The sequence below is a fragment of the Thunnus thynnus genome, chromosome 4, assembly GCF_963924715.1.
Source record: "Thunnus thynnus chromosome 4, fThuThy2.1, whole genome shotgun sequence".
Taxonomy (NCBI): domain Eukaryota; kingdom Metazoa; phylum Chordata; class Actinopteri; order Scombriformes; family Scombridae; genus Thunnus; species Thunnus thynnus.
Genome location: NC_089520.1, coordinates 13,933,968 through 13,946,269, shown reverse-complemented (window position 1 = coordinate 13,946,269; position 12,302 = coordinate 13,933,968). Strand labels below are relative to the sequence as shown.

The 12,302-nt window shown below is 39.0% G+C and overlaps 1 protein-coding gene across 1 annotated transcript in view; it reads right to left on the bottom strand.

Annotated features, from left to right (window-relative positions):
• The window catches only part of st7l (suppression of tumorigenicity 7 like), a 15,746-nt gene extending 7,739 nt beyond the window's left edge, over window positions 1-8,007 (bottom strand). Inside the window, exons 1-11 of the mRNA XM_067586810.1 lie at window positions 7,800-8,007; window positions 7,161-7,243; window positions 6,551-6,710; window positions 6,391-6,445; window positions 6,126-6,241; window positions 5,813-5,891; window positions 5,151-5,239; window positions 4,686-4,786; window positions 4,442-4,556; window positions 4,260-4,332; window positions 3,996-4,098 (exon numbers count right to left, since the gene is read on the bottom strand). Coding sequence (XP_067442911.1) covers window positions 3,996-4,098; window positions 4,260-4,332; window positions 4,442-4,556; window positions 4,686-4,786; window positions 5,151-5,239; window positions 5,813-5,891; window positions 6,126-6,241; window positions 6,391-6,445; window positions 6,551-6,710; window positions 7,161-7,243; window positions 7,800-7,968 — 1,143 coding nt within the window. The 5' untranslated portion in view covers window positions 7,969-8,007. The remainder of the gene's footprint in view (window positions 1-3,995; window positions 4,099-4,259; window positions 4,333-4,441; window positions 4,557-4,685; window positions 4,787-5,150; window positions 5,240-5,812; window positions 5,892-6,125; window positions 6,242-6,390; window positions 6,446-6,550; window positions 6,711-7,160; window positions 7,244-7,799) is intronic.
• Window positions 8,008-12,302: the final 4,295 nt, after the last annotated feature.

The window sequence follows — 12,302 nt, the reverse complement described above, 5'->3', positions numbered from 1 at the left end:
TTATACTTGGATGTTTTACAGATAATAGCAAATATTCTACAGTTTTACAGAGATTTCTACCAGTATATGGCACCCATGTAAGTCTGGGTCCTCTGTGTTTTAAGATTAACCATTTAGAGAGGCCAGCTGCTCAGCTGTCCTTCCTCGCATGCCACAGTATTAGACCTGGTGACACCTCAGTCCTCTATGCTGGCCTACCCCCCCTCCACCCCCCTCTCTTGTTCTTCGGTCTGCTTCTCCACTCCCCGTCGCCTCTTTGATGAAGGGATTGAGTTTCATGTGTTCTCCTTTTATCCCTGGGCAGTCATAAGCCCAGAGCATAACTCATAAGCTGCCTTCTGATTCTAATCTGCAGCACTTTGCTTCTCACAATGGAACACACAGGCAACAATGACATCAGTCCTGTAGTTGCTCTTTATGGGTCGGACAAAACACATACGTGTGTGGGTTCAACATACAGTAAAGACAAACAGGTGTTGGGTTTGGAAACACAAACTAAGATTAAGAATTTCATACAGTCGGTAAACACCGCTTCTAGCTACTCTGACTTCTACTGAGTGAGTGGAAAGCGGCAGAAAACTCACATTTGCCCCAAAGTGGGCGAGGATAAGGCAAATCCTAAGCTAAGGAGCAATTCCTGAATCACTACCCCCTTTTCCTTGTCTGAATCAAACCTCATCCATCTTAATTCAGAAAAAAACCCAAGGCTGCTACTCTGTCTCAATTTACAGATGAAAAAGCCAATCTCAGAGGTAAACTAAGCAACAGTCTGCATTTCTGAGCCTTGACAGGGTATCTAGATGAGAGAATGTCAGCCAGAATGAGGTGAGATGAGAAACCGCCATCCAAAGTGGAGTAAACTAGCAAGGTAGATGGGGTTGACTGCTTTAAAATCAACGTGTATGGACCAAAGTAGTGGTAAATGTAAATGTAAAGCAGATTCCGGTAGCCAGAACACTTGATCAGCTATCCAAGCATCTAGCAAACTGTCAGTTTCTTAACTACTTGCTAGTAGAGAGACTGATTGGAACCGACAGACAGATGGGGAAAAGGGTGGTAGTGGAGGACGAGGAGGAGGAGAGAGGGGGATAAATAGAGGGGGGCAAGAAGGCGGGGGGGTGAGGGGAGTGGAAGAGGAGGGAAATGGGGGCAAGATGGAGAGCTGGTGAGGAAAAGGGAAAGGGGTCATGTGGAAGGAGGATGGTGTATACTGAAGCAGCTGGGGGACTGAAGTGTGTGTGTGTGGATGCGGGGTTAGTGTGTGTGTAGCCTTTTGAACAGTTTTAATAAGTGCATGTGATGTAGCCTTGCATGATATTCATATATAATCTCCTTGGCATGCTTGATAACACACACACACACACACACACACACACACACACACACTTTAATGCTTGACCCAACAATGTTCCTTCATTACTCCACCTGTCCAAGGGTGGCAGAGGCTATTGGGTTGTTAGTGTTTTATTAGCCATGCTTGCCACGTGGCTCTAGGAATTTAAGTCTGTCAGTAGGTCATAAGGTAAGGGGTACTAAGGGAAGGTCAAGCGCTGCTCTTTCACTTTTTCCTCATCAAGATTGATCCTGGTGACCTGGCAATCAAACTGATGACCTTCTCTTCACAAGCTCGTTTCTGTAAACTTCTGGCCACTACTAGCCCGCTGGTGCTCAATATTGATGATGGTTGAGAAATGAATAAAAATCCACAAAGATTCAGATTAGTCAAAGCTGCTCTACTCTGCCTGCTCCAGTTCAGTGCAACACTAGTATCTGGTATGGCTCCTCTACAGCAACACAAGCACACACACAAGCTATTATGTAAATCACCTGTGATGGATCTCCTGCCGTCCAATACAAATATAGAGTTTAGTAATTAATTGCTTGCTTAACTATTATTGTACAAGGAAAATACAGTTCTTAAATAAAGCACCTTGACATTTTTTTAACTTGTACTGTACTTGAGCACATTGGAAGATGTAGGAGGGTGTTTCTCTATCTTTCAATTTCAACTTAAGGCATTTGTAAATGAAATGTGTCACTATTTTTGACATGTTATATATGACATAATTACTTATGTTATTGGTTTAAAGCCTCTGCACACCTGAATAGGTGATGGGTGCGTCAAAGGAAAGCACATCTTGATTTAATCACAAATGAAAGCATTCATTAGTTGAAGCTCTTTGGCTGGTGAATTTCTTAAAAACTAAACATTGTAAAAGCATTTATACCATTTCGGAAACTGGAGTCAAAAACCCCTGAGAAGAACCTGTTTCTCGGGACAACGGGCCAGCCTGTGTTGAAAAGGCCACAGTCACAGGTGCACTCATCATTCAGACGTGCTAGACAACACAAAGCAACAAACCTGACATCACACTGTTATGAGACCTGAGTGAGTACCAGATTCCAGAGTAAAATGCTGAAAGACGAGCCTATCAATAATCCTCTGTAAAGCATATGTTGCTAATTTCATAACATCATTTAGCTATTCACCTAAACTCTCAGAGGTAATTTTGATAAAGTTGGCACCGGTGGACAAATTCAGACTGTTTGGCTCAAACAGGGAATGAGAGGGGATGAGGGAACATGAGAGGATAAGAAATAGGATGAGGGTATGTGATGAGAGGAGAGAGAGGACGGCTGCTTCTGGGCACAGTGTGGAGGGAGGGAGCAGTTGGAACGACACCGAGGATGAGGGCCCTCACTTTAAAATCAAAGGCCGGATCAAAGCGCTACCTGACGTGTCCCCCCTCCACACACAAACACACCGATTCTCTTTCTCTCTCTCAGAAAAGGAGTCCGTGAGATGAAACAACACCACACTACAAAGGCTAAACTGAGACAAAACTCTGCTGCAACTAGTTGTGTATGACTCTGTGTGTGAATGTGACATCTAATCCTGTGGGAACTAATGTGAAAGGCCAGAGAGAGAGATATCCAGTTGTAGTCTCATGCATGCCCTGGTTCAGATATATGCAGAGCTAGTCTCTATTGTGAATATTTATGACCAATTTGTTACATGTTTACAGTTTTTCTTAAGAGCCAAATGTGAAATTCAAACTGAACTCCCTGCAAAAACGCATACTTCTGCATTGTCGGTAGTAGTCAGATGATTAGGGCAAACACACCCATCAAACAATAGTAGTTCATTTAAAATAACTATAACAATAACAATCAGTATAATAATAACCAAACTCACTCATTTAGAGAAAGAATTGGCAAAAGTGCATACAAACCAGGATTCAGGGTGTAAAGCTGGAACTACAGGTGTGATAAAAATGAGTTGAAAACGACCGTATGAAGACCTACACCGACACCTGCTGGTGAGCCAGCGGCATGTCTGGAATGAAAGCTCCTCTATTTGACAGTTGCACCACCTGTTACTGCTGACATAACTCATCTTTGATTGTCTGACTGATTGCGTGCCTGTCTGCCTGCTTTGCCTTCTCGTGCTGCCTGCGACCTTTACACATGACAGTAATGTGAGCCCTGCGTGATCACACTGAATATTGAAAAATGGTATATCAAAAGACGCGGTTAAGATTTAATCACCCAAACCGCTTTCAGCATAGCGGCGGCGTGGATGAAAATATACTTTTATGCATGTGTCTAATCATAAAGATTCATACAGCTCAGATGAACACATATGTGAAAAAAATACATTTCAGGAAGACTGCAGGAAGGGAACATGTATGAACCGTTTGTCAAGATATGAATTATCACCAGAGGGAGTTGTGTGTGTGTGGCGATCTGTGTTTGGAGATAAAAAAACTGAGGTGAAATTTCAAAAAACGTACATTTCTACCGGTGCAGATTTAATTTGCTTTATAATTAATGTGGAGATTTAATACAGACAACGTATTTAAATGGCAGATGTAAAGGAGGGTTTTCAGGATGACTAAATGTCAAGTCAAGTCACGTTTATTCAGTGATCATTTAGTTTTACAGGCCCACAAAAGCCCTCAAGAGTATATGTGACATTATCATTTGTGACTGACCTTTGGCACGTGCGGATTGAACTCAACGGCTCTGTGTATGGCCTCCACAGCGTTCATCTCTGCTGTGCTTAGCCCCCGCCTTGACGCTGCCTCTGGAGAGAACCTGAGAAAACACAACTCATGTGACACACAGCCGCTGCTCACAAAGTTACATGATAATGTTACTGCAGCTATATACAGGTTAAGTTTTAAGAGATACAGATGTTAAATGGCATGCAAGGTTCAACAGATATTTAAAACAATATGAACCAAAAGGAAACATACTTATCTGATACAGCCCGTGCTTTCAACAGTGCAGATGTATAGCATATTGTGGCTGATTTTGGCAAGCTGATGTCTACAACAGAAGCAGAAATTGGGGTCATGTGACATAAGCCACACATTTTCAAGGCATATTCAAAGATATTGAGCAGTGATGGTTAAATGTTTATGGAGTTTAGCCATACCATCATATTTGGCAAGAACAGCTTGGACATCAGCATATGCCTGAAGCTCTAGAAGTGCCTCCAAGAGGTTTTCGTGTATATTTAACATTCCCAACAATGGGAACTCCTTCATTAACTGTAAAGAGATAAAACATCATATGTTAATATAGCATTTGTGATCATTGTACTGCATATTGTTTTATATACAGTAAACTTGTTGCCTCAGTTAGTTATTCAGTTGCCTGAGTTTTGGATAGAAACTCACATCTCTCATCATTTTCACTGCTTCTTTAATCCGTCCCAGCTTGCGTGCACACATTGCCAGTCTACGTTTAATGTACACCAATAAGTTGATATCTTTTCCAGCTGTGGATGGCAAACGGAAAATATGACATTTAATATGCAAAACACTCATAAGTCAAAAACATGAACAACATGGACACAATTATGATTAGGCCTGAGAACAAAAAGAGTCACTTTCGGTCTAAAAAGGAAACAGGATTGATGTATTAATGTGATGTTGCACCTCTTATCACATGCAACATCCCAGATGTGGTCTGTTCTACTTGTAACCACACACACCTCTGATGTGCATTGCTCAACAGTACACTGTGAAGAGCTGCAATGCACAGTTGCACAGTGTACACGACTATTTAGCTATCTTCCTGCTACTGTGCAGGAAGGGTTTACAATGGATGAGTGCCTATGGAATATTTAGATCCATTCTTACCGATACTTAATGCTTTTTTGAAGAGGCGCTCAGCTTCTGTAATAGTTGTGGCTTCTTCCTCTGCTAGAAGCACATAGGCTGCAGCACATCTGCACACATGCAAACAAAAATGTAAGACAGGCCTTATTAAAAACATAATGAGGGTGGATTGTTGCAGCACACAAGAAAAGCAATAGTTTGCATACACATTAGAAAATGGAGTCATAATGCAATCACAGCAATAATTTGAGTACAGCAAAGCCCATAAATAATGATTATATTAATGTATTTATTCTCTTAAGTGAAGCAAGCACAATCACAGCAACTTAGTTGGATTATTCACATTTAACTGCATTATTACAGCAGACACTGGTTAAAACATACAGTATAGCAGGTATCACTTATGCACTTTTTCACAGAGTTCTAGTTTATACAAAGCTGCTAACGCTATCGAAATAAAAAGTCATATCAACATGAGCTCTGTGGAGAGTTGGCAATGTGTAACGACGTAAAAGCTCTAGTCAAACTGTTGCCTTAACTGCAGTATTGGCATCTATGACATTGCTACAAGTATATAAACACTGTAACTTTTTTCATATTTTCATTACTGTACCTGAGCTTTGGTATGTTTATGGATACAGTATTTAATGAGAAATATGCAACGGTGGAAGAGTAGAACTCACTCATGGTTCATTTCTATGGCCTGGTAAGCTGCTCTGATCCTGGCTTGAGGATTTCTCTCTCTCCAGGCCTTCTGCATCACTGTAAGAAGATGATGTACTCGGGGTTATTATAGGCTTATTATGGTGACCTTACAACATTGACATATTCAGTCATATGCATCCAGGTCAAAAGCTTCATAGCACACAATAAAAAGCAATGCTGAGCAACAAAGACATACCCCATCCCTAGTTATATGTATTTTATATTATCTTAATTTCAGAACTTTTTGCTTAAGTGAGGATTTGGTATGAACAGTATATCATTAAAACTCACCAGCATCCTCTGGCCTTAACTGCTGAGTGTCTCCTGTGAAAAAGGTCTGATGGTCTTGAGCAGACAGGTTCATATCATAGTATGTTAAGGGTTCCTTCCCGGTCACCCAGGTGTACCTGTAGAGTAAAAATAACAGCTACATTTTATGGCAATCAGTGAATTAAGTGAAGTTCAATTCAGATGTTTATAATATTGATTACCAAAGCCAAATATACTTTGTAAGATATCTTTGTAAACAGTCTCACAATATAGCACCAACATGTACCTGTTGTATTCTGCTCCTCTAAACAGATTCAAAGGGTTCCTCCAGACCTTACACTCTACCAAAAGGAATACATTATTATTATAATTAATATTATTATTATTATTAGTAGTAGTAGTATCAGTAGTATCGTTGTTATAGTATGAATCATGTCCATATTTACCTGAGACACTGGGTCTCGGCTCTGCCTCTCCATTGACTGATGAGAACAGACCAGTTGTGGAGCTGCTCTCCACTCCACCCAGGAGAGGACGCAGGTGGCTCACTGAGACTTGTTCAATGAACGAAGTCCCATATTTACGAAAATACCACCACTCAAATATCTGTGACAAGAAGGCATTCTTTAAAATCATAAGGTGACAAAATGCTTTAGCTAGCTGTCCCCAAGAAGCAATTGCTATCATGCCAAAAAAAAATATTCATTCAACTTATGCAACTTAAACTGCCACAAGACAAAAAAGGTACAAGGCACTGTTGCTATAATAAGAGTGAACTACTGAAATTTCCGATTGGTGAGCATCACCTATTTTTCTTTGCTCTCCTATCATATACTGTATCTGTCCATCACATGCTGTTTTTTCCTGTTTGAATAGATCTTGCTAACTTGAATCTTGCCAACAGCCCTCTTGTTCATTTACAGCCCAAAAATGAATCTGATTCTTTAAACGTTTGTCCACTCCATATCTTTCTTTCTCTCTATGGAAGAAACTGCAACAGACTTCAAGGCTCACAGTCATCCTTGCGTGAAAGAAATAATTGAGGCGATAACTCACAAGGATGAGTCCAGAGATGAGGGAGGAGGTTCCAGTGAGAGCCACATAGAATTTGGGGGTCAGTGTGTTCAAAAACACTGATGCTGGAAAGAAAAAGAGACAATATTCAGATTAGTGCCATCAGTACTAGAGGTGTTGTGTCTTTGTCTGTTTCCCTCTCATGTTTTCCCTTAACTTAACCTGTTCCCAAATCTAGCCCTATCTCCAGGCTAAAAGACATGCACTTTAAAGGGGCAAGACATCAATTTATAGTGGCTTGTGCATGGCAAATATACTGCATGCTATAAACGGGGTTGACAACGCCAACAGAAAAATATTGGTAGTGGGGTTTTGTAAAGCTGGCAAGTAGCCACATGCAGTAGTATATCGCGTAATGTCATGACAATAGTAGCAAACTTGATAGCACAAAAATAAACTAACTGCTACTGATTCTTGACTATATTCAATAAGCGCAACGCTTAGAAAGCAACGCAATTAAGACCTAATAATAGTTATTAAATATCCGACTTAAACCTAACCACAAAGTCCCCTCTATTTGTGCTAAACTCACTCAAACAACGAACTGTCAAATCAACAGCTCCCGCTAATGCCAGATATCCGGAGGCTAACAATAGCTAGCTAGCAGTTGCATTAATTCACCTGAGGTAAGAGTTTCCTGCAGTTTCAGCGGGCTCCACAGCACGTATATCATGATGAGCACCATGCCCAACCAAATTAAGCACACGTAGGTCCATGACCAAGAAAGCCAAGACTTTAATTTCTCTGTAAATCCAAGAGATTGGGGATTACTGCCAGTGGTGTCCTCCATGTTTCTCCGGATGTCTGTAAACAGAGGAGTCACGTGACCAACCAAGCAAGAGGGCTCCTATTTAGAAATCGCTACAAAACAATCTACTTCCGGGAGCTACAGAAAAATATAACTACCATTATTATTATTTAGTTTGTTTACTCTTCATTTAAAACAAATTAAACATTGCTATTGCTATTGTTAGAAATGATTGGTTTCACATAACGTCTTGCATTTGAGGTCAGCATAAATCCATCTCCAGAGTTGACTGGCAATATAATATATATATATATATAATAATATAAAAAATATCAATAATGAATACGAACAGACATAGGGACTCATTATAGAAGATTTATAGATATAAATAGATATTATATAGAAGATGAAGAAAAGTTTCTAAGATGGCTATACTTACCAAGTACTGTGTGCCTAGTTATTATTTCTTTCACTGTCAGATGTTAAGAGTGATGGAGTCTAATGATGCAGCTGCTATTTATTAAATTTTAATAGACAAATAACAAATATTTATTTTGACAAGTAAACAGATCTTTAATCTCTGAACTATAAAAGTAATACACAGTGAGTATTATTTGAAAGCTGTATTTGTCTCTGCTCGGGGTAAACCACAAGCTTTATATGTGGCTCTTGGGGATATTTGCTGACATTCATCATCTTAGTCATAAATGTGGGAAAACTGCAGCAGCCACGAGCCCTCACCAGCTCATTTCACCACTTAATCTACCCTGTAGTACTATCTATGGCCAGTAAGTGGGGCCATTACATCATTAATATGTTCACTTCTGTAGTTATTTACTGACTGCAGGTGGAGATAATGTTCTGTTCTGTTTGTTTCCTTACTGTCTCTGTTTTCATTGCAATATTAAAGAAATTAGTGTTTTTTGGGCGTGTAAATGTACTCTTTCATTCTGAGCTTGTATGTTCTGCAAATATAATTGCTGAACCGTTTTTGCAGGCCTTATCTAAGGTTGAGAATCGAAGCCAAATACTATGGCTTTTTCTTCAAATTGCCAGTCATTATGCATTCAGAGTACTCTCGTTTCCTATCATTTACATACCCATAGAAGTATATACTTACGTTAGATTGTTGCTAGAAGTATATTTTAGGATGCGTACAACCCACAGCACTTCTCACCTTGCATGACTGACTCACATCTCCTAACAGGGCAGGAATAAATGTGATTTGTTGGAGTGCATTCTAGTTGGAGGTTACAGCTACTGAATGACAGAGAGCCAGATTTGGTCCTGCTCACACATGCCCTTGGGTGTTTTCTGCCTGATTCTGATGGACAAGCACACGCAGGGTTAAAGGCCTGTCATATAAATCAGGTACAATCACTTTAGAGGTGAATACATGCATGATGCCACTGACAGGGAGGAAGAGTGAGGAAAGAGAAAGGGAGAATAAAATAGGAGCGGGAGAAGAATAAGACAGGTTTGTAGAAGTTATCTGGAGTGTATAGCATGACCTGCATGGCTGAATGTATTTACAGCTGAAATGATATTTCCAAATGACCTCTGTTTGGTGACTCATTTTTTGATAAAACACACATGTGGCTTCCAAGAATACAACCGGGTAAACAGTGTTATCTTCTCTTGTATTTACACTGCACCACTTAAATTGGTTAAATATCAACAAAGTCAAAGTAAAATAGAAACATAAATTTAGATGAATGCAAGGACATTTGCAGAATGTGTTTATCCACTGTAATGAGAGAACAATATGTTAAACATTTTATTTGGCATGGGGAGATGAAAGTTGATTTGTATATATAGTAAATTGTGTTTTACTGATATAAAAATTGCGAAAAAATAGACAGTACCTGAGCACAAAGTGTGACATGACCTGTACACAAACGGTCACCCAGTGTCCTGCCATGCAGAAGCAATATCTCTCATCATTCTGCAGTCACCTGTATACTTAAGGTTCATTTACAATTTCACGTCTGGTATCTATCCAGCCATTCTGGACTTCATGTTCTGTTTATGTAGTTTCTTTCTTTTCTCTCCCCAAAGCTTTTAAGAGTCCTCTAATCATACATAATTAATCAGGGTTTCACTTAAATGCACTGCATTTCTCACTCTCATTATTACTTAAGAGGCTGCTCTTTAAGGCTTGAAAATACCTGGTATTCTGTTGATCATATTATTCACAAAGCCAGCTATTTAAACAAATGAGGATTTATATGACTAAAAATGTACAGAGGCATGTATTTTTATGTTATATATTATAAAATATATTTTCAAGCATTTTGGGCTACAGACATAATGTCATTAGTTCACATAAACATTTTAATTGTATCTTCATGATGTGTGATCTGAGCATAGATTTTGATACATTGTTATTTTATTAAGTAATACATTGCACTTTGAATACAGCGCATTGTGTATGTACATACCATCTGACTGGTCGTTTGTCAGCTCTTGCATTTGGTGGTCCCTGCTGATGGAAAACTTCAAACTTTATGAAACTGGTTCTTGTCTCCCACACTGCTTCCTCTCTGTGAGTTTATATTACTTGTCTCCACAAAGGGACTCTCCCTCCACCACCCATTTCTCTCAAAACACTTCATTTTCAGAAAATGTGTGTTCTTTTTTTTTTTTTTTTTTTTTTGCATCAGGAGACCGTGCCGTTTGACCACATCTGAAAGCAATGGTGCCGCAGAAAAATGACTTCCTTAATGACAGGCTCAGAGAACATGGAGCAACATTGTACGCTTTTCTCTGTAGATCTACAAAAGACAAGGGGACATGTTCTGTTGCTGTTTCATAACTGTAATACTGACTAATTTACATTATGCTCAAGCAGATACTGTAGGATACCCACTGTTCAAACAGCAGTAAGATAATGGCAACCCCTTACACTCATCTAACACTTCATATTTGTCTGTTGATGGATGTGTTCTCTTCTTACAGCAAAACATTACTTTTTTACCTTTTTAATCATCATTTAATCAAGGAGAATGGAGTATAAAGTGTCCGTCTTGTGAAATATTTACTAATCCCGTTGAACGCCAAAGGAAAACTGAATCATCACCATCATTGTTATCAAAATAAGCGCCATAACATTGGAATGTAGACGAGTGCAGAAGAGTGCAGCCTCTCATCCAGTGTGTACACTGGCTTTTTCATTGTATACAACTCCAGCCAACTGTAAGTATAAATGGAAGAGGCAGAGATGAATAATACATATGAATTACCTTCATGCAGTCAGAATCTTTTTTTCCCATTCCCCTCTGCTGCAAGAACATAATTTTTAGTAACAATAAAATAAAAGGTGAGGCACAAATAAAAAACAACAACACAGGTATTGTGAGTGAACATGTGTGTCAATAGTTGCAGAAGTTTGAAAGGTGTTACAGTGCTTTCTTTTGTAGAGGTGCTAACTAATTGTGTAACTGCAAATAATAAGAGTAATGAAAGTATTTATGCACTAGAAAAATGAATTGCGTAGATAAAGCAAATCCTACATTCCTAATGTTAATGAGGCTGTTTAAGATTTCCTGTTTGAGGACATGTCTGACGTCATTGCAAGTTGACATACTGTGTACACATTCTTTAATTTTTTTTTTACCCATTTGTTTAAAACAGATTCTCTAAATGCAACAGGAGAGCTGTTTTGCTTGTCAATGTTTAAAAAGCGGATGTAGGCCCACATTCAAAGTTATAATCCATAAATCCCAACATAAATATAGGTATGCACCATATTTACAAGTCGCTACATTTATTTAACTTGCAACCTGGAACACAGCAGTTTAACATTATTCTTTTGATAAAGCATTTGAGCTTCACACCCTGAGCATGATGCTAGAGGAAAATGGCTGCCATGTGAATATGGTGCATAGTCCTGACAGTAACACCCCTGACACTGCGTTAACTGTGAAACACTTGCAAACACTCAAATGAAAAATATCTGTATTGTGAGTTATTATACAGTAGGTTACAGAAATTGTAGAAAATTCCACCTGCAAATTGTAAATACAACTGAAATTAATAAGGACAAAAATTACTAAACCAGTCTGTCCTTGCAAATGTTTTATATGTACCTCTTATTATAGGTTGTTGTAACATTATTTATATTATACCTAATTATTACATTTAAGTCACCCTGGACAAAAATGTCAGTTAAATGCATAAAAGAGTCCACAGCCACACTAGCGGGTCTGTGAGGCTTATAGAAGAACAATAGCTTTGAACCAAATGCTAATAGCAACACAATGCTAACATGCTGCTGATCAGCCGTCAGGGAGAACCAGGACGAAAGTAACACTTTTCAGATAAATGTAATTTTAAAAGATAACGTTGCAGACAGAAACTAATTTTCATTGTGATCA